This window comes from Callorhinus ursinus, unplaced genomic scaffold (assembly GCF_003265705.2).
Source record: "Callorhinus ursinus isolate GAN/ISIS: 27379988/994484 unplaced genomic scaffold, GSC_fseal_2.0 scaffold12, whole genome shotgun sequence".
Classification (NCBI taxonomy): Eukaryota; Metazoa; Chordata; class Mammalia; order Carnivora; family Otariidae; genus Callorhinus; species Callorhinus ursinus.
Window position 1 is genome coordinate 45,109,057 of NW_027397074.1, and position 24,432 is coordinate 45,133,488.

A 24,432-nucleotide genomic window follows, 5' to 3' on the forward strand; every position below is an offset into this window, starting at 1 on the left:
TGCAACCCATGTGTGAGATCCTTCCTGCTGGTATTAACTGCTTCTTTCCCTGTGTTCCCATGCATTTCACACAAGCCTTGGCACAACGCTGAGCACAGGTCTCTCCTCTGCTCCAGCGCAGTAGTTCCTTTAGTGTTAGAGACCCTGCCTCCCTCGCCAGCATACCTTAAGGACCCTGCAGAGGGCCTGGCTCCTAGTAGATGTTCAAACACTGCAGGGCTGAGTGAACAGTCCCTGAGTATCCTCTTAGCTCTTCCACCAGTAGGAAGGTCCAGGACATGGGAGGTAGGAAATCCTCACCAAAGGAGCACTGCACCTAGAGGAACATATCCGGCCTTAGACACAAACTTTCTGCATGTTCTAGGGGGCCTGGACGTGAAGTGTGACGGGGATGTGCCGGCCGCACCAAGTCCTTCCGGCTCAAACATTTCAGTTTTCAAAAACACAGTCGGCTTCCTCTGCCCCGTAGGCTCCACCTGGGACCGTCTACCTCCCCAGGCCCTCCTTCACCTGGCTAATTCATGCTCATCTTTCAGTTAGCTGATGTCTCTTAGCCATCGCCTCCTGAAGAAGCTTTCCCTGACCTCCCCCAAGTCTGGATCGGGTGCCACTTCCGCTACCGCACCCTCTTAGTTCTGGACTGTAGTTGCCCGTTAGTCTCCCTTTCTAGACCGTGAAACTCTGAGAGGGCAAAAGGTGATTTTTGTACTCTCTTTTGTCACCACAGCTTATGACGCCTCCTGCAGCATAAGAGGGATTCCCGATGTCGTCGAGTAAACTGGTGAAGCAGTGGCGTGTTCCCAGCGTGGCGGTGCCTCAGGCCCCCTCCGTCCGCGGTTCGGGCTCGGGGCGCGCACCGGGAGAGGCTCGCCCCTGCCGCTGGGACCCGCCCCCGGGCTCCAGAGCCGCCCCGCCCGCCGGGCCGCGTCCTTGCGCGCTGGGCGGCGGCGGCAGGGGCAGTAGCCCGCGGAGCAGGTGGGGCGACGGCCCCGCCTCCGCGTCCCGGCAGCCCCAGAGCCGGCGGCGACAAGGGAGCGGGGCGCACCGAGCGCAGGAGCAGCGAGCTCAGCGGCACCGAGTGCAGTGTGGCCGCGGCGGCGGCGCCTGGAGCACCCGGGCTGCCACACGGAGCCCGGAGCCTGGAGGCGGCGGCGGCGGCGGGGACGTCGGCCGGAGCTTGAACCCCTCCGGCCCGCGGCACAGCTAGCTGCAGGTAGCGGTGCGCGCGCGTGTCCGGGTCCGTGCCGGGCTTGGGGGGTGGGGAGGTGGCTTGGGGGTGTGGTGACGCGCTGGGGCAGCGGCCGCCCGGGCCGGTCCCGGGGCGGAGGGGCCCGCGGCGCGGACGGGGGTGCCGCGCGCGCGCGGGTGTCCTGGGATCCCCGCCCCCACCCCGCTGCCCGCAGCGCCGAGCCTTCCGAGCCGGGCGGTAACGCGACTGCGGAGGGAACGCGGTCACCGTGGGGTTGCCTAGTGACTTCTCCTGACCCGACTGTCCAGTGAGCGGCTCCTGGAGCCCAGGCTGCCCGGCCTGGGTTTCACCGAGCTCTCCCTTCCCCGCTTCCCCCCCCCGCCCCGCCCAGAACAAAAGGCTGGGGTCTCCCTGAGGAGGGGGCAGTCTCAGGAAGAGCTGGGGCGGAGTAAAGAAGAGCTAGGACATGGCAGGACTGGAGATGGCTTTGGGGATACAGAAGCCAGTCCCCACAACAAGGAAGCCAGTCCCGGAGGTGTGAAGTGACTTGCCCAGGGTCACACAGCTTGTGCGTGGTGACCTAGCTGGGACCTAACAGAAAGTCTCAAGACTCCCCTCCCAGTGCTCATCTCCAGGCCCCTGAGGTCAGTCGCTGGCTGTGCTCCAGAGATTTAGATGTGGCCACACATGGGGTGTAAAGTCCCTTGAAGGAGTCCGAGAAGGTGGCAGAGACTGACCCTCCCCGCAGACCCCGGAGGCGGAGGGGAGCAGGGGTGTGGGAGCGGGCACTTGGGAAGGGGGTGTGAGGAACAAGCCCTGCCCCTGTGGGCAGGCACGCATAGGCTCGCGGGAACAGTGCCTTCTGAGCGTGGCGTGCCAGCCGCGTGGGTGTGCCTGCAGCGGGAGCTGGAGCCGCGTGGGGACCGAGTGTACGCTGCTCCCTGGAAAGTTCTACTAGGAGAGGCCCGGAGAGCTGTTCCCGGCTCGCTGGGATGCCCCGGCAGCATCCCTCACATTCGGGATCTTTTTGTTTTGTGACAGCAACATTTGGAAGCAGAATTACTCTGTAGCAGGAAGTTGGGCTGTCACTTCGCCTCCCCAGGAGTCATTAGCTACAAAATGAGGACCTTGTTCTGCATGATGCATGTGATTTAGAAAGTTCAAGCCCCTCTCCTTATTTACAAAATCTTTTATTGCTTCAGAAGGAGGGTTGGAAGTACATTTCTTATGGTCCGCTGTAGGAGTTATCACTGGGACCCCAACCTTCCCTGAGTTGGTTTTTTGTGTGTTTGTTTATTTTTGTAACTTTAGGCAAAACTAATCATGACAATACAGGTTAGCAGTGGGGTTGCCTTTGCGCCTTGTAATGACCTGGACAGGGCATGAGGAGGGTTTCTGGGGTATTAGAAATGCTCCCTCCATTGCCTTACTAAGTGACTCCACGGGTGTACACATATATTTATGAAGTCATTCCCTTGAGATTTGTGCACTTGACTTATGTGTTACCTCGATAAAAAAGTAAATACAAATTTAATGCTAAAAATCCACTCACTGTGGTAGCACACAGATTAGTGCATTTTCCAGGCAGTGCATTTTAGAGATACATTTAAAAACCACAAAAACCCAATCAGAAAAGAAAAAAGAAAAGGACAGGGGAAGAAAAGAAAGTTGAGAAATAACAGGAAATGAAACATATGCTGCAGAGGGCTTTTCCAAATGCCTGTATGAACATCACCTCCTGGGAGTCACAGTTCTTTAAGGGAGATATTGTTATTCTGCCAATTTTACAGATGAGCAAATAAAAAGTCACACACTTTTAAAATGCCCTAAATGTCTTACTCAGGGAAGCCAGGATTAAGAACCTGGGTACACAGACTTCAAGTTCTGTACATACCGCCGTAAACAGACAATTTTCAGCTACCTGAAGTGGGGATAAGAGACTTCAGGGTTGGCTTCCTGCCCTGCCCCCTCTGTGTTCCTTTCCAGGAGTCTCTGTTGTTTTCATATAATTGTGCGTGTGAGATTTTGTCACAGACTGAAGTTAGCCAGCAGCAGAAGGGATGGAGGAAGCGTGTGTGTCTAAGAACATACAGTTTTAGAAACAGAAGAAAGCCAGCTGGCCTAGCTTGCCAACGCTCTTTTTAGGAGATTTATTGTTCAGAAACCATATAGAACAGGTTGTGATTTTGTGGTTACTCAAACACACGCGCGCACGCGCGCGCACACACACACACACACACACACACAATGAATAATATAACCTAGCAAAGGTATGAGAAACCAAAATATGATTAACTCTAGTAGAATTTTCTCCAGGGAGGAACAGTCAACTTTCCTACATCCTAAAATTTACAAAGATACTTTTCTTAACGCTTAAGTAAAAACAAAAACAACAAAAAACCACACACTCTACAGAAATAACTCGGCAGAGGAGGGAAAGTTGTTTTCTAGCCAACATGTAAATATACGTTAAATTTGGTGTAGAAATGTTTGAAACTTTAAGGTACAGTAACATTATATCTAAAGAGAAACCTTATGCTAATGTGTGGTCTTCTAAGGATTTTATATTTCTGCCAAAAATTCAGACCTTAGAAAAGTAGAAACGTGTTTGTTTTACCAGCCAGTTTCGTATTGCAGGGTTGAATGTTTGCCTTATTCTTGGAATTATGAAGTTTTGGTGTAAAGAACGTGGGTTAAGTGGGGCAACTAAAGAGGTATCTCTGGGTGAATCTGCTTAGCTGAGTGCCATCAAGCATGATTATGCATCATGAAGTTATCTTTAGGCGAGTTTTGCCTTGTCACAGTAGTGTTCCTGCCATCTGGCGGCTGGAATATTTAGAAAGGAATCGTAATGTTTGACTGACTTTGCTGATAGCATGACAAAACAAACTTGGAGAGGGAACGATTAACTATGAGTTAGGATTGGTGAGAAAATGATTAGTTACTTCTTATTTAGCCACTGCACAGAACTGAAGAGACGTACTGTTTCCAGCTGATGCTGAACAGGTGCAGCACATAGGTTTTCTTACCGGCTTCAGCCAGTAACGCACTTGAGACTCCCGTTTTGCAGTTCTAGTTGGGTCTTAGACCTGTTCAAGTGGGAACCTGATCCATTATGCAGCAGGGGAATCGTGTAGTTACCTGCCGTGTTGAAGTGCCAACGAGATAGAGCGAAGCAGAGCAAATGTGGGGAAAATGCTGGGCGGGCATTGTGTGGACCAGGTACCGTGGAAGATTTTCAAGCGCCAACTTGAAGGAGTATTCACCGTGTGGGGGTGATATATTTCAGAAGATGCTGAATCTGAGATGATGACATCCAGAAAAGAGCTCCTAGGGAGAAGCTCAGAGGAAGCAGTAGCCAGCCTCAGTTCTTGAGCTTCTGAGAACATGTGTCCACATGAGTATGTGTGTGTGACAAAGCAAGATGGCCGAGCTGCTGTCCACTGTGCCTTAGGAGCTAAATGCTAACACGCGCTGAACAGACGGTACATGCCAGCCTAGGCTAAGAGCTTTATATGTACGAAATCATCACAATAGCCCTACAAAGGAGCTGATTCCTCTTACTCCCATTGTCAACTGTGACATAGAGACCAAGGACTAATTTGGTCATAGAATGATCATGTCACACCCTGCTCTGGTCTGCTATCAGCCCATTTATAACCCCAAGGTACCCTTTGCCTCCCTGACTCTCGCTTATTGCGGCTGAGCTTCTGAAGGGCAGGTACTTGTCTGCTTCACCTCTGTTCCCAGAACCTGACCATGCATGGCACATGATGAGTACTGCATGAACAAGTGAGTGAATGAATGAAAACCTCTATGTTCTAAAAGCAAAAGTCAATTATTTTTGGATTATCTGCCTTTTTGACTTTTACTGTCTCATTCCCCTCTGTTGACATGGATCATCAGGCATGACTTCAAAGACAAGATGTATGATAGAATCTCCTTTAAAGCTGAAGGATCTAAGCTCAGCCTATAAAATCAGAAGGTCTCTGCTTCTTTGAGAAATTCAATATTATTATTTCTTTTTTTGTAGAAATTTTGTAATTCAGAGTACTTATCTCATATTGAGGGTAAATAAGAGGTTCAAGGCTGAGAACAGTACCTCCTTCATAGCAATGGTCAATAAAATAGCTGCCATTATCTGATGCTTTTAAAAGTTGTTCGCCTAAAATACTTCCTATTCCATAAGGCGTTTGAGGAGTTTACGAAAACAAATAGTAAACATAAAATTAATAGAGAATGAAACCAGGGTAAAGAGAACACACACACTGGGAAGCAAGAGAAAATCAGAGGTAGTTCAGAGAGTAAGACTATATCAGAAGGTGCAGGGAGTTTCTAGAGATGAGTTTACTCTAAAGTCTAGTGTAGTTTCTGGAGAGAGGATTAAAAATTTGTCAGAGCCTCCTAGTAGCCAAAACATAGAGGACAACACAAATAGTTACTTGATCCACAGTGGCCATGAGATAAAAACAGATCAGTTGCACAGCTTTTCTGGGTCCTAAAACCTGGGATAACTTTCTCCTGGCAGGTCTTCAAAGCAATCACTGTTGCCATAGAGATCTAAGTGTTCCACGTGGTCCCTGCCATGAAAACAATAGAAGTTTTGTGGTAGAAGGCAATAATAAATGTTTCCTAGAACATTATGGACTGCAGTTCCGGAGATATAATCCCAGAGCAAGTCCAGCCAAAGCTCTTCTGTGAAGGGCCAGAAGCTGAGGTTTGAGGACATGCTATTCTCTTAGATATGTTCACTGAGGGCCTGGGGGAGTAGAAAGGTTCTTTCTTCCACAGATTATAATTCTTGTGAGAGTCATGTGAACAATCCTATCTTTAAGAACATTCATTTTGGCTAAAGCCATTTAAATGTGCCAGCTCAGTTTACCTCATCTAGAAGGGTATTTCATGCACATATGCTCATTAATAGAGTGTGTATTGATGAATTTTCTTAATACGGTAGTCCCATATTAGCTGCACATTTTATCACACTATTTGGAAAAAGAAAAATCCAGTGCTCTATACTACCTCTCAAGCCCCTTAATGCTTTCAGGACTTCTTGGTAGTAAGAATCAATATTTTGGGGGAGCCTGGGTGGCTCAGTTGGTTGAGCATCTGCCTTAGGCTCAGGTCACGATCCTGGAGTCCTGAGATCGAGCCCCATGTCAGCTCCCTGCTCAGTAGAGAGTCTGCTTCTCCCTCTCTCTCTTCTCCCCTCCCCTCCCCCTGCTCTCTCTCTCTCTCACTCTCAAATAAATAAAATCTTTTAAAAAAAAGAATATTTTGTTTTTAAACTTTCTTTTTAGTAATTGAAATGGTCATGTCTTTATAGTCTCGCTATATGTGTGTGATATACTAATATAATACTAATGTATACAATAACACTAATATATATATTCAATATATATTAGTTCAAATGTGACTTATATCAGTTAGGATTGCATTCAGCTACCCAAAACAAACAAACAAAACAAAAACCATGTATACATCAGAATCTGGCTTAAACAGATAGAAGTTTATTTGTCTTATGGAACCAGACTAGACTCCCCAGAAGGGCAGTTCAGGGCTGATGCAGGAGCTCAAACAATGCTTTCCATCTTCCTGATTCACCGTCCTTAGTCTGTAGGACCTCATCTTACATCTGGTTGCCTCATGGTCACAAGATGGCTGCTGTATCTCTGGGCTTACACTCAGAAAGAAAAGGAAGGTGTAGATATCCAGAGTGCATGCCCTTCCATTAGGGAGGTGTTACCTTTTTATTCAGAAAGATATGCCCTCCCTAGCTATTTCCACCTACATCTTGTTGGCCAAGATGATGTCACAAGGTTGCTCAAAATATAAGGATGTCTGAGAAATCAAATATTTTTAGCTGGGTAAATTGCAACTGCCATCTCCCCACCCACAAATTAGGGGTTTTGCTATGAGGAAGAAGAGGGAATGGTTATTGAATAGGCAATTAGCAGGACCAGCCGCCTGACTAACTGCCATTATTAGCCATGTCCCTGACTTAATTAGTAGTTACGGAAGGCAACTCAGTGGTTTAAAATGTTATGCATTTCCAGATCTTCATACAATTAGCATGAGAGAATGAAACATGCCCAACTGCCTTATGTAACAATTCCTGAATCACTATCACCAGTCCTGATTCTTTCCTAAATGTCAGATCTAAATTTCCATTTGCCAAAAGCACCTCATATGCTTCAAATTAAACCCACTTCTCCCTGCCCGTCTATGCCCCTCCCCACCAGACACACACTTTCTCCCATACCCCTTATTTAACACTAACTAGCTTGTCTTGGCAAGGAGCAGTGGGGTTATCCTGGGCTGATTCTTCTCCCCCATTCCAGACATCCAAACTAATAGTTTTGGTTCTATCCCATTTACCGTGATTCTAATGCAATAAATATCCACCCTCGCTCATGTGGATCCCCAAATTGGTCTACCTATTTGCTACTTCTCCCTATAATTCATGTGTGTGGCACGTGTGCTGGTGGCAAAGCTTTGCTCAAACCCTCCTCACTCCCTTCAACCATGGAAGGTCTGCTTCAGAGGTTTCTTATGCTGTTTACGTGTCCATTACCCATGGAAGCAATTAATTCACGTTTCCAGAGCCACCATATATTTCTGTTAATATTTTTTGCCCTGGATTCTATTTTGCCTGAAACTAATCATGTTGCACCAATTGTTTTTTGTAACAACAGCCTTCTTGGGTTATAATTCACATAACATAAAATTCACTCTTTTAAATTGTGGAGTTCAGTGGTTTTTGGAATATTCACGCAACCATCACCATCATCTAATTTCAGAACATTTTCATCACCCCAAAAAGAAACCCATTAGCAGTAACTCCTCATCTTCCATCTCCTCAGCCCTAACAACACCAATCTAGTTTTTACTTCTGTGGATTTACCTATTCTGGATATTTCATATAAATGGGACCATATAGAATGTGGCTTTTTGCGACTGGCTTCTTTCACTCAGCATAATGGTTTTTGGGTTTATCCATGCTATAGCATGTATCAGTCTTTCCCTCATTTTTATTGCCAAATAATATTTCCTCCCATGGCCATTTCGTTTATCCACTGATGATCCAGTTGATGGACATTTGGGTTGTTTCTACATTTTGGCTATTACAAACAATGTTACTAGAAATACTCACATGTAAGTTTTGGTGTGGGCATATGTTTTCATTTCTCTTGGGTAGATACCTGGGAGTGGAATTGGTGGGTCTTATGATAACTGTTGGACATCTCGAGGAACTTTCAGACTTTTCCAAAGTAGCTGCACCATTTTACATGCCCACCGGCAGCGTGCAGTTAACTCAGCCAAAGGGAGGAGGAACGCTCTGCAGAGAAGCTGGGACCCGAGTGTGTTTTAAGGGATCAGTAGGAATTTCTCAGGTGGCAGATGCTATGATATGCAGCCTGAATAACATGGACAAAGAGGCATATAAAGAAAAGGTATGTAAGAAAATGTCGCAAGTGTGGTGTGGGTAAAGTCTCGGTGCGTAGAACAGAGTGGAGGATGAGATGTGGAACTTGCTGCCACCGAAAGGAGCCACGAAAGGAGCGTGTGCCCTGAGGCCTGAGGGGTGGGGCCTCATGTCACTTGGCTGTCACTGAACTGTGCTTGCTGCCGTAGGAAGGGATCTGCCTAGTGAGAGATGAGGGTGGCTCCTTGCAGCAGATTGTCTGAGGTTCTAGCAGAACATCGAGGTGGACGAGAGACTAGAGGCACCAGAATCTGCTTAGTACTTCTCTGGCCCAAGCTGGAGCAGTACAAATAAGGCGAAAGTACTTAGTCTCAGAAGTGAAACTTGAAAAGGAAAGATTTGTCTTGTAGCCTTGAACCCTGGGCCACCTCCTGTCCTCACATTATCTCCTCAGTGATTCTCAAAAAATCATTTTCAGGAGGGCTCACTATCCTAAGTGAAAAGTTACCACCTTATCCTTAGAAAGTAAAAAACACCCTCCTCATAAAATCTAACATCCTCAAATAAATTAATTAAAGAGGTGGCAATTTATTGTGTAAAATGACTCATTATTTTATAACATTGATTACGGGTTTCCATTGCATAATAAACTCCTTTTATATACTTAAAGCATACCTCAATTTTCCAAAATTAGAGATGCCCTTCTTCAGAAGCATAGCTGTTATATAAAATGAAGCTTACTTATAAATGTGTGATTAATATCACGTATTTTTAATAAGCCTAGTTCTTCTTTTAGTTTCAAAGGCAGCAAAAAAAAAAAAAAGAAAAACAGGAAAACAATATTTTCTCCTTTCACCCTTGGGAACGGCACACACAGTGATTTTCGTGGCATTTAGCTATAATTTAAATGCCCAAGTCAATGATAAATATTATCAATAGCTCCATTTTCCCCTTCGCCAAATACTGTCCAACTATCATAACAAGTTTGATGAATGATCTGGAAACAAATTTGCGTTTCAATAAGAGTCTTATAAAAGGAAACCAATTGATGAGTCATTGTAGGCGTGACTTGCTAGGTTTCATATTAGATTGTAGTTAAAGTGTGTCTTCATTTTAGAAATCACATAGGCAAGACTGCATTAATCCTTTCAGCATTTCACCAGATACTTAACTACAGTGTCTGATCAGGGCTGAGTAGATTCACCTTCAGGAGCTGCTCTCATCAGGGTGGTGTTTCCCAGATGTTAGAACTCCTTCCCATCACCGAGGCGAGATGTGAATGGGCACTCAGCGTGGTTTCCCTTTCACGTTTGTGTGTGAGTTCCAATTCTAAGTACAGTATGCCATTTTCATGGATCCAGCCTGCTGAAGTTAAACGAATCTATAGAAAAGGAGCCTTTCATTGAAGGACACAACTTCCAATGGTGTGGGACAGAGTTTCAGCATCCTAGATACTCTGCAACAGAGCTTTTCAAACTTTAGCAGGCGCAAAAATCACTTGTTGATAAGATACCCCCAAATATTCTAATTCAGGAGGTCTGGGGTGGACACTATGCCTTTATTACATTCTAGAACTACTTAAAGTGTGGTCCCCAGACCAGCAGTGTTGGTCTCACCTGGGAGCGTGTTAGAAATATAGAATCTCAGGCCCCACTCAGACTACTGAATCAGAATCTACATTTTCACAAGATCCATACTCCCACCCCCACTGCGATTCATTCTCCATTAAAGTCTGGGAAGCATCGCTCTAGATCACTGTTTCCCAAAGTACAAAGTTTTAGGTATCACCAGGGAAACCTGAAATGAGTTTAGATGGTACATAGATAGCATTTTATTTTAATGATTATTGTATTCATTTTTATTACTACCTTCTATTTATGGCAGATGATATTGGTTTTCCATTTATTGTAATAATTTAAAGTTTCTTTTGCAAAATAAATGAATTTAATTAAAAGTAAGTTTAGGTGGTATGTGAATGTGACAAAAACTATAAAAGCCATGTGTTTTTTTAATTTTTAATTTTTTTATTTTAAATTCTTTATTTAGATTCAGTTAACATATACTGTATTATTAGTTACTGGGGTAGAATTTAGAGATTCATCAGTTGCATATAACACCCAGTGCTGATTATTACATCATGTGCCCTCCTTAATGCCCATCACCCAGTTACCCCAACCCTCCACCCACCCCCCTCCAGCAGCCCTCAGTTTGTTTCCTAGAGTTCAGCATCTCTTATGGTTTGCCTTCCTCTCTGTTTTTATCTTATTTTATTTTTCCTTCCCTTCCCCAATGTTCATCTGTTTTGTTTCTTACGTTCCACGTGGGTGAAATCCTATGGTATCTGTCTTTCTCTGACTGACTTATTTCACGTAGCATAACACCCTGTGGTTCTACCCACATTGTTGGCAAATGGCAAGATTTCATTCTTCCTGATGGCTGAGTAATATTCCTGTGTGTGTGTGTGTGTGTGTGTGTGTGTGTGTGTGTCTGTCTGTCTGTCTGTCTCTCTGTGGAGCTCCACATTGGGCTCTCTGCTTAGCGAGGAGCCTGCTTCTCCCTCTTCCTTTACCTGCTACTCCGTCTGCTTGTGCTCTCTCTCTCTCTCTCTCTCTCTCTCTCTCTGTCAAATAAATAAATAAAATCTTTAAAGAGCCCGACGCAGGGCTCAATCCCAAAACCCTGGGATCATGACCTGAGTTGAAGGCAGACGTTTAACCAACTGAGCCATCCAGGCGCCCCTGTTTTCAACTTTTTAAGGAGCCTCCATACTATTTTCCAGAGTAGAAGCCATGTGTTTTTAAGTCACTTAAGTTAGCATGGTGCTTAAGAGCATGGACTCTGGAGCCAGACATCCCAGGTTTGAATGCCAGCTCCCTTACTAATTCACTGTGTGACTTTGGGTAGATTTCTTAACATTTCTGTGCTTCAATTTCCTCATCTTAAGAATGGGGACAATAGTAGTATCTATCTGATTGGGCTGTTGTGGGGCTTAAATGGGTTAACATACAAAAAGCTCTAAGAACAGGATCCCATACATAGTAACAGCTATATCAGAGCTAACTTGTTTAATTATTCTCTAGAACACAAATGGTCAAGGGTTTTTTATCCTCCCTCCCCCTGCCCCCTGCTTCCCTGCTTACTCAGCCCAACATGCCCCAGCTCCCTCAAAAGGCTAAATATTTCCAGGACTTTTATACCATTGAGGATACATACCAGTGAGGGTATCAACTTCCCTTTAGCCTAAACGAGGACAGTGTTAACTGGGAGAGGTGATGTGTGGGATGTGAGATCTTATAGGTGGGAAGTCCCAGGAGAAGGCAATGCCCAAAGAATTCACTCATCACACAATGAGGAAGTGACAGCAGAAGTGAGCACTCATAAATCATTTTCACCGTCGCCTGGAGAGAAGGTTTTTTTTGTTGTTGTTACTTTCCTTATAGCTTTGGCAACTTTGCCACGTATATTTTTTGAGAAGTGTTTTATTTGTGCCTTGTATGCTCCTGGGCTTGTGGGTTGTGATTTCCTGGCCCCAGGGCACCTTTGATAAATAAATGGCTGATCTGTAGTACCCTGCTGAGACCATAATGTGAGCAATGGGTTGTCAGTCACATGGGGCTCCATTGCCTTTATTAAAAGTTCAGAGGTGGGGCACCTGGGTGGCTCAGTAGTTAAGTGTCTGCCTTCAGCTCAGGTCATGATCCCAGAGTCCTGGGATCGAGCCCCGCATCGAGCCCCGCATCGAGCCCCGCATCGAGCCCCACATCGAGCCCCGCATCGAGCCCCGCATCGGGCTCCGTGCTCCGCGGGAAGCCTACTTCTCCCTCTCCCGCTCCCCCTGCTTGTGTTCCCTCTCTGGCTGTCTCTCTCTCTGTCAAGTAAATTTAAAAAATCTTTGGAAAAAAAAAAGTTCAGAGGTGAGGGCACCTGGGTGGCTCAGTTGGTTAAGCGACTGCCTTAGGCTCAGGTCATGATCCTGGAGTCCCGGGATCGAGTCCACATCGGGCTCCCTGCCCAGCGGGGAGTCTGCTTCTCCCTCTGACCCTCCCCTCTCTCATGCTCTCTTTCTTTCTCATTCTCTCTCTCTCAAATAAGTAAATAAAATCTTTTAAAAAAAATTCAGAGGTGAGAAATCTCTGCTTGCCTCCCCCATTTCATAGTCAAAGAAATAAGAGACTCAATGGGACAGTGACAAAACATAAGTTATGAGTGCACAGAGAACTTTATTTTCTAATTCCTATTGAAATGAACCAGCAAAGGAAGCTTTTGTCAAAGAGTAGCAGTAATCCTTCTTGATTATATTTTTAAAATAGGCACATATTCTACTTGTGACCAACTGTAATCTGACAAATTACTCTTGGGGGAAAAAAAAGGGAGCGTATAGTTTTGACAAAAGCAACTAGTGTGTACAATTGTTTACCATAAGCGATTTCTCTCTGAAATCACTCTGAAAAAGCTCAGCTGGTATATATATCTATAGAACATTTTATATTAACAAGTTGGGCAAGCCCAGTCCACATCTATTTCTGGATCCAGTGGGGAAGGAAGGGGAGCAGAGGAGGAGGGAGGGTTCATCACCCACTCCCACATCCTCAACCCCACTAGCTCCTGGTAAGAGGTTGCACTGTGGCAGTCTGTGGATCCTGTGTGACCTGCAGGGATGTTCTGTTGGCCCACTGATTTTTAAAAATGCTTTTTGAATTAGTTACACATTCCAAAACTGGACTTCCCACAAAAATCTGGATTTGGGGCCTTTGGGGGAAAACTGGGAGGATGGGGCCAATACTGGGCTTGCATTCCCTCTGCAGGGGGAGCCTTCCGCTGCAGACCCAGGCTGTCACTCCTGTGAGCCAGGGCCCCTCCACACCTTGTCCATCCACTCTTTCCTCACCTCTGACTCAGTGGTCGCAAGTCGGCTCCCTGCCTGCAAGGGATGCTGGGGAAAGGAGCTCCTGGCTTCTCGCTGAGGAAGGCAGGACTCCTGTGCGAAATTCCTCAGGCATAGGAAAAGCGTCCCAAAGATGGTGGATAGCCACAATGAGACAGATGTCCACCCGTCCCCAAGAGAAGAGATACTTGCCGAATAGCGTAGTGTCCTTTCAGCCCCTCTGTGATTCTGGGCTTTTTCTCTCCTCCAACCACACACACAGAGCCTCCCAGGCTGCTTACGTTACCCCCTTCTGTATCTCTGCTCATGTGCTACTCCCTCTAACTAGAACAGCCTCCTGTAGCCACCTTGTCACCTGCTGAAGAATGCAGTAGCTTCTACCAAACATCTGTGTACTGCCCCTCCCCCGCCCTCCTGGTGTTTGAATTGATGGCGACGTTCCTTAGCGCCCCACAGCCCTCTTGGGGCAGGTGTCCTACTCCACCTTTTGTTGTAGTTATTTGTGGTGATGCAGGTGGTGGTGTGAGGACGATAAATATAGCTTTCAGTTAAGGGTCTGCTGTGTGTCATGACCTCTGTAATAATACTCTTTCATGTACAGTCTTTGTGGTAGTCGTGATGACAAACTAGGAGTTAAGCATTATAGATAGTTTACAGATAAAAAAACAAATGAGTCCCCCAGAGGCTAAGTGACTTGACCAAGGCCACCCAGCTGGGAAAAACAGAGGCATAAGTAGAATGCTGGTCTGACTCGAGGAGCAGCACAGTCCCCTGTCCTCGGGGGTCTCACGTGGAAATGGCATTAGTTCTGTTATCCTGCACACTTTCTAAGGGTGCTTGGATATCTAACCTGCATCTCAACGTTCTTTTTCAGAGTCGGGAGAAAATATAAAAGAGCCTTTGAGAATCTGGCCTTTTTTTTTTTATCCTAGGCATTTTTTAAAATACATTACAGAGCAAAATAACAGTTTTAAGTGTGTTGGGAGAGCACAAAGCTTCAAAGAGCTGATGGGTACAGCCTGTGACTTCCTGGAGCTCTGCATTCTTAACTGTCAGATTTTAACAACTACTTCTCTAGGTAATTGCTTAATTATTTTACCTGTCAAGAAAAAGCCTTCACAGCCATCAGTCCCACACGTAAAAAATATCCTTTAATCCTAGAGTTTGAAAAATCATTCCAGTGAGTTCAACGAGACAGAAGCGCCCAGTGGCACCTAATTCCTCTCAGATTTCTCAAGATAAAATTAAATGGACAGTAAGGATGCCTCCGTTCAGGAGAGGCAAGTAGAAAAATTATACTTACCTATATGAGGTCCCTTTCACTTGAAGGTCTCAGAAATATTTAAAAATCTTTGCCAGATGGAAGCAGAGAAGTCATGTGACCTGAATGATACCAAGTTATTAAAACAAAGAAATGGGGGCACCTGGGTGGCTCAGATGGTTGAGCGTCTGCCTTTGGCTCAGGTCATGATCCCAGGGTCCTAGGATCGAGTCCCACATCCGGCTCTCTGCTCAGCGGGAGCCTGCTTCTCCCTTTGCCTCTCATGAATAAATAAATAAAATCTTTAAAAAAAAAAACAAACAAAGAAATGATGGGGCACCTGGGTGGCTCAGTCAGTTAAGCGTCTGCCTTCAGTTGAGGTCATGATCTCAGGGTCCTGGGATCGAGCCCCACATTGGGCTCCCTGCTCAGTGTAGGGGCTGTTTCTCCCTCTCCCTCTGCGTGTGCTCTCTCTTTATCTCTCGCAAATAAATAAATAAATCTTTTTAAAAAAACTGACAACAAAGAAATGAGGTTTTGGATCAGAGAGGCCAGAGCCTTAACTCATCTCTCGTACTCTTTCTGAAATTTGGTAGAAACGAGGTAATGTCTCTGAGACAAAATGCAGTTCTCCATCATAGGAAATGCCAGTGTCTACCATAGAGTCGTTGAGGGCATTAAACAGAACACTGTATGATAAGTACCTAATGCAGTCCTGAGCCCATCTAGGGGTTTCAAAAAGTTATAGAGTCAATCCTCATTATTCACAGATTCCATAGTTTGCTAATCACCTACTCCTTGAACTCTGTTTGCAACCCCAAAGTCCGTATTCACGGGCACTGTCATGGTTGCTGGAGGAAATGTACAGAGTAGGGGAAAAACTGGAGTCGCCCCGTGCACATGTGCGTTCCCAGCTGAGGTGGAACAAGGCAGGACTCTGCAGTCTTGTTCCAGCTCTTATACTGTAAACCTATGTTCTTTGCACATTCTGTTTAGTGCCATGTTTTTCAAATTTTTGTGCTGATTGTTGGTGAGTTTGCTGTTTTAAATGGCCCCTCCCAAATATAATGCTGAAGTGCTCCCTAGTGTTGTTGAGCACAAAAAGGCTGTGACGTGCCTTACAGAGAAAATGTGTGTTAGAGAACCTTCATTCAGGCATGAGGTATAATGCTGTTGGCATGAGTTCAAGTTAATGTACCAAAAATATATATTAAATAATGTATCTTTAAGCAGAAACACACATAAAACAAGATTCTATATTAGTGAGTTCACAGAAGTCTTGTGACTGGATGTCCAGAGGAGTCTGACCCTGTTTCTGTAAAGAGCAGTGGTTCAGTATTTGCTAGCTCAGTGTCTGTGGCAACTTCATAGACTATAACTACCACAAATAATGAGAATTGGCTATATTCTATTAAGTTCCTGTATTGGGTAGCTTCAAAATTCGTGGCTCTAATAAATTAACTCCAAACTCTCCCTGACTTAACACAGTAGAAGTTTATTTTTCATTTTTGTAAAGTCCAATCGAGTGTTTGGCAGATGGCCTAAAAGAGGTGAGTCAGGAACCCAGATTCTGTACACCTTGTGGCTGAGCCCACACATTGGACCTTTCCTTCCAGCCAGTGGATGGAGGAAGAGAGGAATGCTGTGGGTAGAAGGTCTTTATGGGCCAACCTACACATGGAAGACATCACACCTACCTTCATTCTGTTGGCCAGAGCTCAGTCACATAGTCACATCCAACCACAGAGGACGCTGGGAAATATAACCCAGTTGTGTGCTAAGGGGTTACATGAATCGTTTGGCCACAGTTTCCCTTAATTACTTCCTGTGGTCATTTCTCCTTCGATAATTGACAAAACCCTTAGAGAAGTGACATTTAAGTTTCTAAAGTTACTTTTCTAATCCCTTTCCAGTTCTTCAAGGGAAGCAGCTCTGTCTCCTCTCATCTGTCTTGCTTAAAAGATATAATCCTCATATAATGAGACCTCTGTGTTTTCTCTTGTTCTGTGATACTTCAGCCAACCCTTTAATCCCTATTGTAAAGTTTTGACTGAAATTATTTTGCCACTGAATTAAGGATCACAAAAAGATATAGCCAGTGCCTTTTATGAAAGAAATTGTTAAAATACAAATAACCGATCATTCATATTTTTTCTAACTAAACTGTGGGCTCACATCCAACTTGCTTTGGCATTCAGCCAGTAAAATACCAGCTTTATCTGATTCTACATATTGTCTAATACACACAAGTCATTGTATTGTATAATAAGATAACATTGACACTACTTAGAAGTATCTACTATCACCTGGGACCTCTGCTCAATTTTAGTATAGTTTTATTCTCTGGACTCTGATGAGTATTATTTTTTTCAGTCTTTCTGTTTCTGTTTTACTATCAAGGAAAGAACAGTTAACACAAAAATTATCAGGTGCTAGTAACTTTGAGGGGAATGCTTTATAAGAAAATCGTGGTCTCCTATAGTGATCAGCTCATGAACCTCTTTGGAACTCTTATGAAAACTATCATGGACTCTTTCTACATGAAAGTTGAACTTACATGTATATCTTATACCACTTTAAATTTTTTAAAAAGATTTATTTATTTATTTGAGAGTGAGTGCGTGAGCGGGAGGAGGAGCAAAGGGAGAGGGAGAGAGAGAATCTCAAGCAGACTCCCTGCTGAGTGAGGAACCCAATGTAGGGCTCGATCTCATGACTCTGAGATCATGACCTGAGCCGAAATCAAGAGTTGGATGCTCAACTGACTGAGCCAACCAGGTGCCCCACCACTTTAAATTTTTGTACAATTTTAGGGGTTCTTAACCCTGCTGAAAACAGGGTAGTACCATATGATCCAGCAATTCCACTCCTAGGTATATGCCCAAAAGAATTGAAAGCAGAGTCTTGAAGAGATATTTGTATACCAATGTTCATAGTCATATTCACGGTACCCAAAAGATGAAAGCAACCCAAATATCATCAACAGGTGAATGAATAAATAAAATGTGGTGTATACATGCAATTATGGAAGGAAATTCTGGCACATGCTACAAAATGAATGAAACTTGAAGACAAATAAACCAGACACAAAAGGACAAATATTATATTTAAGGTACCTAGAATAAGCAAATTCGCAGTAATATAAAGTAGAATAGAAGTTACCAGGGACTAAGGGAAGGAGGAATGGGAAGTTATTATTTAATGGGTACTATTTGGGATGATGAAAAATTCTGGAGATGGTAGTGGGGATGATTGCACAACATTGTGAATGTACTTGATGCCACTGAATTGTACAGTTTAAAATTATGAAAATAATAAATTTTGTATTATGTACATTTTACCACACACACACAAAAATCATGTTGAGAAGAACCTGGTAAGCCTGGGTTCCAGTCCCAGGTCCACCCATTACTAACTGTGTGGGATTTGGGGCAAAATACTTAGTATCTCTGAATGTCATTTTTCTTACCTATAAAATTGGGGTTAAACTACTGACCTTAGAGAAAATTAATGTGATTAGCCGGTCACATGGCCGCCACTATCCACAAAGGTAAAGAGAGCATGTTTGAAGTAAGCAAAATCCAGGGGACTAGGTTAAGAACAAAGTACCGGGTTACATAATTGCTTTTTGCCTCTAAGAGATAAGAATATTACCATGGAATAATACAAACGCCACAGGAGTTTAAAGCTAAAGAAATGGGCACAAGCCTTGTTCTGACCTTCCACTAACTACAGAGACAGAAGGAACACAAAACCACCCTTGCCTAAGTTTGATTATTTCTGTTTCCACTTAAATTGTTAGATTCTCATATAGGTTTTCCTCATTCTTGTAAACTGTGGGGTTTTTCTTTAGTGTATATTTTAAGCTTTTTCAGTGTGTCTTGATGTGGGTTCTAAGACACACACACACACACTCCACAGAGAAAGACCACATTTATTTGGAGATCAGACATCCTGTAATATTAACTGTTTGAAACATAACCATATTTGCAGAATTGTGCCGCAAAGCCCTCTATGTAGCAAGTACCAGATTGTATAGAAACAGCAGCACAGCAACAGCAAAAGCAAAGTGAGAGCTGAAGGAAGAGAAGGAAGCAGGAAAATGATTAATGCACTTTGCAAGCGTTGTTCAAGGCTGGCGTCGTGAGTAACATTGAGCCCGTGACATTCAGAAAGGTTAGATTTCATTCCATTTGCTCTGCTTAGGAAAATGGGAGTATGTACAGAATATTTTTAAATTACATCGGAAATGGTAAAACTGAAAGTTTAATGCCAAAGAGATAGAATGCAGTTATTTGGAAAAATCGTTATGGAATGAGGTATCGCCATTGACATTTATATATTCTATTTATATTGGGACAAATAGCTAATCAGTTTTAATCACCTAATTCTCTCTGAAGTCTAGCTACTTCTTTCTTTTAAAGATTTTATTTATTTATTTGAAAGAGAGAGAGCTAGCAAGAACACGAGCAGGGGGGAGAGGCAGAGATAGAGGGAGAAACAGACTCCCCACTGCATCCCAGGACCCCAGGATCATGACCTGAGCCGAAGGCAGATGTTCACTGACTGAGCCACCCAGGCGCCCAAATCTAGCTACTTCTTTTGTTCCTAGCACTTGACACAATGCCTGCCTCACAGGGGGCCTTCAGTAGTTATTGCAAGAATGAATGAATGAGAGCACGAACTAGTGAGTGGACAAGTGAAAGAAGGAAGCTATCCATTAAATGCACGTGTCTGCATGACACGTATCAGCGGTGCGTGAATAAAGACATCCAGATTTAAAACTGTCTCTTTTCTCCCTTTCAGGGCAGAAACCATTCTCCTGGGACCATTCAGAAGCAAGAGACACCAACGCTGTGACATATGCCAGTGCCACCACCACCACCACCACCACCACCTCCTCCTCTGCCTCCACCTCCCCCACCCTCAGGGGCTCCTCCCCCTCCCCCACTGCCAGTGCCCCCGGTAAGCCCTGTTGTTGTTCAGTCTGGTTTACTGTTGAGCATAAGCTGCTTTGAAAACACTTGAGCAGAGGGTTTTAAACGTTGAGAATCAGCCACCACCCAGCTCCCCTGTGGCAGGGCGCATCTTCGGAGCTGACTCTGGGGGCTCCAGGGTCTGATTCCAAACCAGCCTGGCCAGGTAGCTGTCTCCCCATTTCTCAGCAGCTCCCACCCGCTGCCTCAGTGTTGTGTACAAACGTCTGCATCATTTCTCTTCTCCTCCCTGCTGCTCTGTGCAGGCTTCGCGAGCCTAACTGCCTCTCCCATCTCACTGGAAACCTCAGGTGAGAGGCTGTGGGGAAGTGCACTGTCAGCGAGGCGTGCTGCGGAGTCTGCTCCCGGTGGGTGCTGTGGAGTCCGCTCCTGGTGGGTGCTGTGGATGGTGGTCACATTGCTTGGGCTTCAGAAGCCTAGTTCTGGGTCCACACGAGGCAAATGTCATATGAAAACACCGCAGTGAAATGTAAATCGCAAATGAAATTTCCCTATCTACACAAGACTGAAGTCAGTCCATTCCAGTTTGTATTACTGGATACTCTTCTTCGGTTTAGTAGTTTGGGCTTAGGAGAGGCCCAGAGAGCAGCTACTTGGCTTTAGAACAGAGATTTCTCAACCTCGACACCACTGATATTTAGGACCAGATGATCATCTTTGTCGTGGAGGGCTGTTCTGTGTGTTGTAGGAGGTTTAGGAACATCCCTGGCCTTTACCCATTAGATGCCAGTAGCATCACCAATTGAATCTATCAGAAATGTCTCCAGACTTTGCCAAATCTTCCCTAGAGGTGCAGTCATCCCCCTCTCATCTTAGAAGAGTATTTGTGCTTAATGCTGACAACAAACCTTTCTTCTGAAGAAAACCTAGAGCATTTCTTCCCCCTCAGCCTGACCTCCACGGGCCACCACAGAGAGCCGGGTCCAGCACTGACCACAGCTCCTGTTTCTGGTGGAAAATGAAAGATACAGATGCCATGTGGATGTGGAATGCAGAGGCAGGGCTGCCTAGGGATTATACGAACCAAGTCTGCAGAAGCCAGGAATAGAGCCTCGCCGGCCCTCCTCCCCTGGAGAGAGTGGGAGGGTATGCCTGGGTGCCGCCCCTATGACGTTAGCTTTGCACGCTGACCCTATCTGATGTGCCAGGGACACAGACCTGCCTGAAACTTGGCTCTTGCCCTTGAAGAGAGTGGAAAGAAAACACATAATGTGAATTATATCTGAAAGCTCTCCAGCCAGTGTAGAAAGAATAGAAATGTGTTGGAGTTCCACTGCTGAATCTGATCCCACAAGGGATAAAGGAGATGAAGTTTGTAAGTGAAGGAAATATACGTGGGACAACCATGTGGCTCGTGCATAGACTTGCCAGCACCAAGGAAGTGCCATTTACAATAACTTCAGATACCACAACACTGTAAACTTAGCCAGAATAAATAAACTCAACAAAACCCATATTGTTGGAGATTTGGGGAAATAAGCCCTTTTAAACACTGCTGGTGACACTCAAATACCTGGGACTCAATACGTGTTGAATGAGTCTTTCTGGAGTGTTCTCTGGCAGAGATCAATAAAAACCCTAAATGCATCATGATTTTTCCTCTGGTTATGGAGTAGTTTTATTTTTGAGACTGACTTAAGAATTTAACCCTAAAGAAACCAAAAAGAATTTATACAAGGATGTTCACAGCAATGCTATTTATTCTAGTGAAAAAATGGGTCTTAAATGGTTTATGAGAACTAAATGAAGTTTATTAAGTCATGCTGTTAATTAAAAATTGAATTATGCCATAGAGTTAGTTAAAAATTATAACTGTGCTGATTATGCAAAGCAGATATGAAATGATGGATTAAAAACAATGCACATTTTGTGCATAATGAGATCAGCTGTATAATATGCATGTGTGGCAAAGATCAGGAGAGAATTTTGGGTGCTGATAATAAAATTTTAAATTTCATTAGGTAATTCTTTTTCTTTAAAGATGCTTAAGTTCATAGTAAACAAGAATAATTCTACCCTTGGTCAATTTTTTTGCCTTCCCTCCCCCATTCCTAAATTTTTTTGAGGAGGAAAATAACCATGTAAATTTTAATATTTTTTTAAAACACACTTTTCTAAATCTAGGAAAAATATGTACAATGCATATTAGAGGCAAAGAATTAACATCCTTCGTATAAAAAAAGCTCTTACAGGTCAATATGGAAAGGGTGAATAGAAAAATGGGCACAGGGTATGACCAGGTAGAAGAAATACAGATGTTCCAACCTCACTTAATTGAATAAACACAAATTAAAACAATGAGAAACCATTTTCATCTTCGATGATGGTGATGGTACTCTTTAAATGTTGGCTCAAATATCAGGAACAAAGCACTAATAATTCTTAATGGGAACAAAACTTGGTATAATTCCCTAAAGTACAATTTGTTAATATAGATCAAAACCCTTTAAAAAATGGCTATACTCTGTGACCTAGTTTCACTTCAAATAATTTTCTTTAAGAAACTAATTATAGGGCGCCTGGGTGGCTCAGTTGGTTAAGCGACTGCCTTCGGCTCAGGTCACGATCCTGGAGTCCCAGGATCGAGTCCCACATCGGGCTCCCTGCTCAGCAGGGAGTCTGCTTCTTCCCTCTCATGCTCTCTATCTCTCATTCTCTCTCTCTCAAATAAATAAATAAAAAATCTTTTAAAAAAAAAAAAGAAACTAATCATAGATGGAGGTGCCTGGGTGGCTCGGTCAGTTAAGCATCTCTCTGACTCTTGGTTTCGGCTCACATCATGATCTCATGGGTCATGAGATGGAGCCCCGTGTCAGCTCCACACTTTGTGGGGAGTCTGCTTGAAGATTCTCTCCCTCTGCCTCTTCCCCCCACTCACTCGTGCACTCTCTCTCATATAAATAAATAAATCTTTAAGGAAAAAAAACTAACCATAGATATACAGAAATATTTAGCTATAGGATATAAATGAAAGCATTACTTGTAATAGCAACCAAGAAAGAAAGAAAAGAAACAATCTAAAGTTTTAATCCCGGGAGATTCCATAAATAAGTGATTATGTAATCCACACAATGGCATACTAGGCAGCCATTTAAAGTCATATCAAAATTATTTTGTTACTTCCAGAGTAATGATTGACTCAGGCAAGAATCATCCATGAAAGCTAAAACCACTCAGTGAAATGTTTTTGGGGAATCGGATGTTCACAGGATCCTAAGTATCACCCGGATTACTTCTAATTACAAAGGGGGAAGTGTACCTTTAAAATGGTAACCTTAGGAGCACCTGGGTGGCTCAGTCGGTTAAGCGGCTGCCTCTGGCTCAGATCATGATCCCAGGGTCCTGGGATTTAGCCCCACGTCAGGCTCCCTGCTCAGCGGGGAGTCTGCTTCTCCCTCTCCTTCTGCCCCTCCCCCTGCTTGTGCGCTCTCACTTGTGCACGTTCTCTCTCTCTCTCAAGTAAATAAATAAAATATTTAAAAAAAATTTAAAAACGGTGATCTTCTTGTCACCTATAATGGAATGACCTTATATCCCAAGCTTTTTGCTGTGATGAAAAAAGAAATACATAGCATCGCCCTGTAAATATCACCTGCCAAAAACGAATGTACTCTGAGCAAGCAATGAGACATATCTAGATGTGGGATCTTCTACAATAGACGTTGGCAAGCAAGAGGGGGACCCATGCTCCGGTTTTTGTACAGCCTACAAGCTAGAATGGTTTTTACTTTTTCAAGTGGTTGACAAAAGTCCAAAGAAAAATACTTCATGACGCATGAAAATGATACGAAATTCAAATTTCAGCTCATAGGTAAGGTTTTATTGCACCACAACCATGCTTTCTCATTTATATTGTCTTTGGCTGCTTTAATGCCTCAGTGGCTGAACACCAATTAGGTAACTTGTTATCCCCCCAAAAAATAATTTCATTTTCTCACTAGTCAGCCTGTATTTTTAAAATTATACTCAATTACTATTATTATTACATAACTTCATCAGTGAAAATTTTGTGGACATGTGTTGTCTTTTTTCTTATGTTGTACTTACATACATCAGTGAGTTTGCCTCTTGGCCCAGCCCACACTGCCTAAAATCTACTCTCTGGCCCTTTACAGAAAAGGTTTGCCAACACCTGTCCCAGAAAGCAGCTGGCTTCATTCAGCCTTCCTTTGGTCACCAGCAGCCAGGGATGTTGATACACCCACCTCAGATCTTGTCCCTCCCCTGCTTCGCTTTGCAGGACTTCCTATCCCTCTCTTAACTGTCGCCCAGGCCACCTCTCACACCTCTAGTCATGTCTCCTCTTTTAGGATCTCAGCATCGCTCTCCCTTTTGTCTGGAAAGCTCTTTCTGGGCATCTCAGCTCAGATGTCGCTTCCTTGGAACATCATTTCCTCATACCCATCCTGACATTTAAAACACACTTTTAAACCCCTTCTTCGTAGCCGTTACCAGTTTTTAGTTTTGTTTTTATTTGACTGAGGGCCACAGTGTGTGTTTTGTGATCTTTTCGTTCATACATAGGCACTCCACTCATTGAATGATAAATGAAGGAATATCCGTGTAAAAGGGTTAAGAAATGGCGCTGAACCTCTTTCTAACCAGTGTTCAGGACTTTACCCATCAATGCTCATGGAGCAATGTGGCAGGTGGTACAATATGGAACCTTTGCAA

The 24,432-nt window shown here is 44.0% G+C and overlaps 1 protein-coding gene across 1 annotated transcript in view; it reads left to right on the forward strand.

The window, feature by feature from the left end:
* Nucleotides 1-950: 950 nt before the first annotated feature.
* WIPF3 (WAS/WASL interacting protein family member 3) overlaps nucleotides 951-24,432 on the forward strand; it is a 78,713-nt gene continuing 55,231 nt past the window's right edge. Inside the window, exons 1-2 of the mRNA XM_073899014.1 lie at nucleotides 951-1,213; nucleotides 19,568-19,726. Coding sequence (XP_073755115.1) covers nucleotides 19,625-19,726 — 102 coding nt within the window. The 5' untranslated portion in view covers nucleotides 951-1,213; nucleotides 19,568-19,624. The remainder of the gene's footprint in view (nucleotides 1,214-19,567; nucleotides 19,727-24,432) is intronic.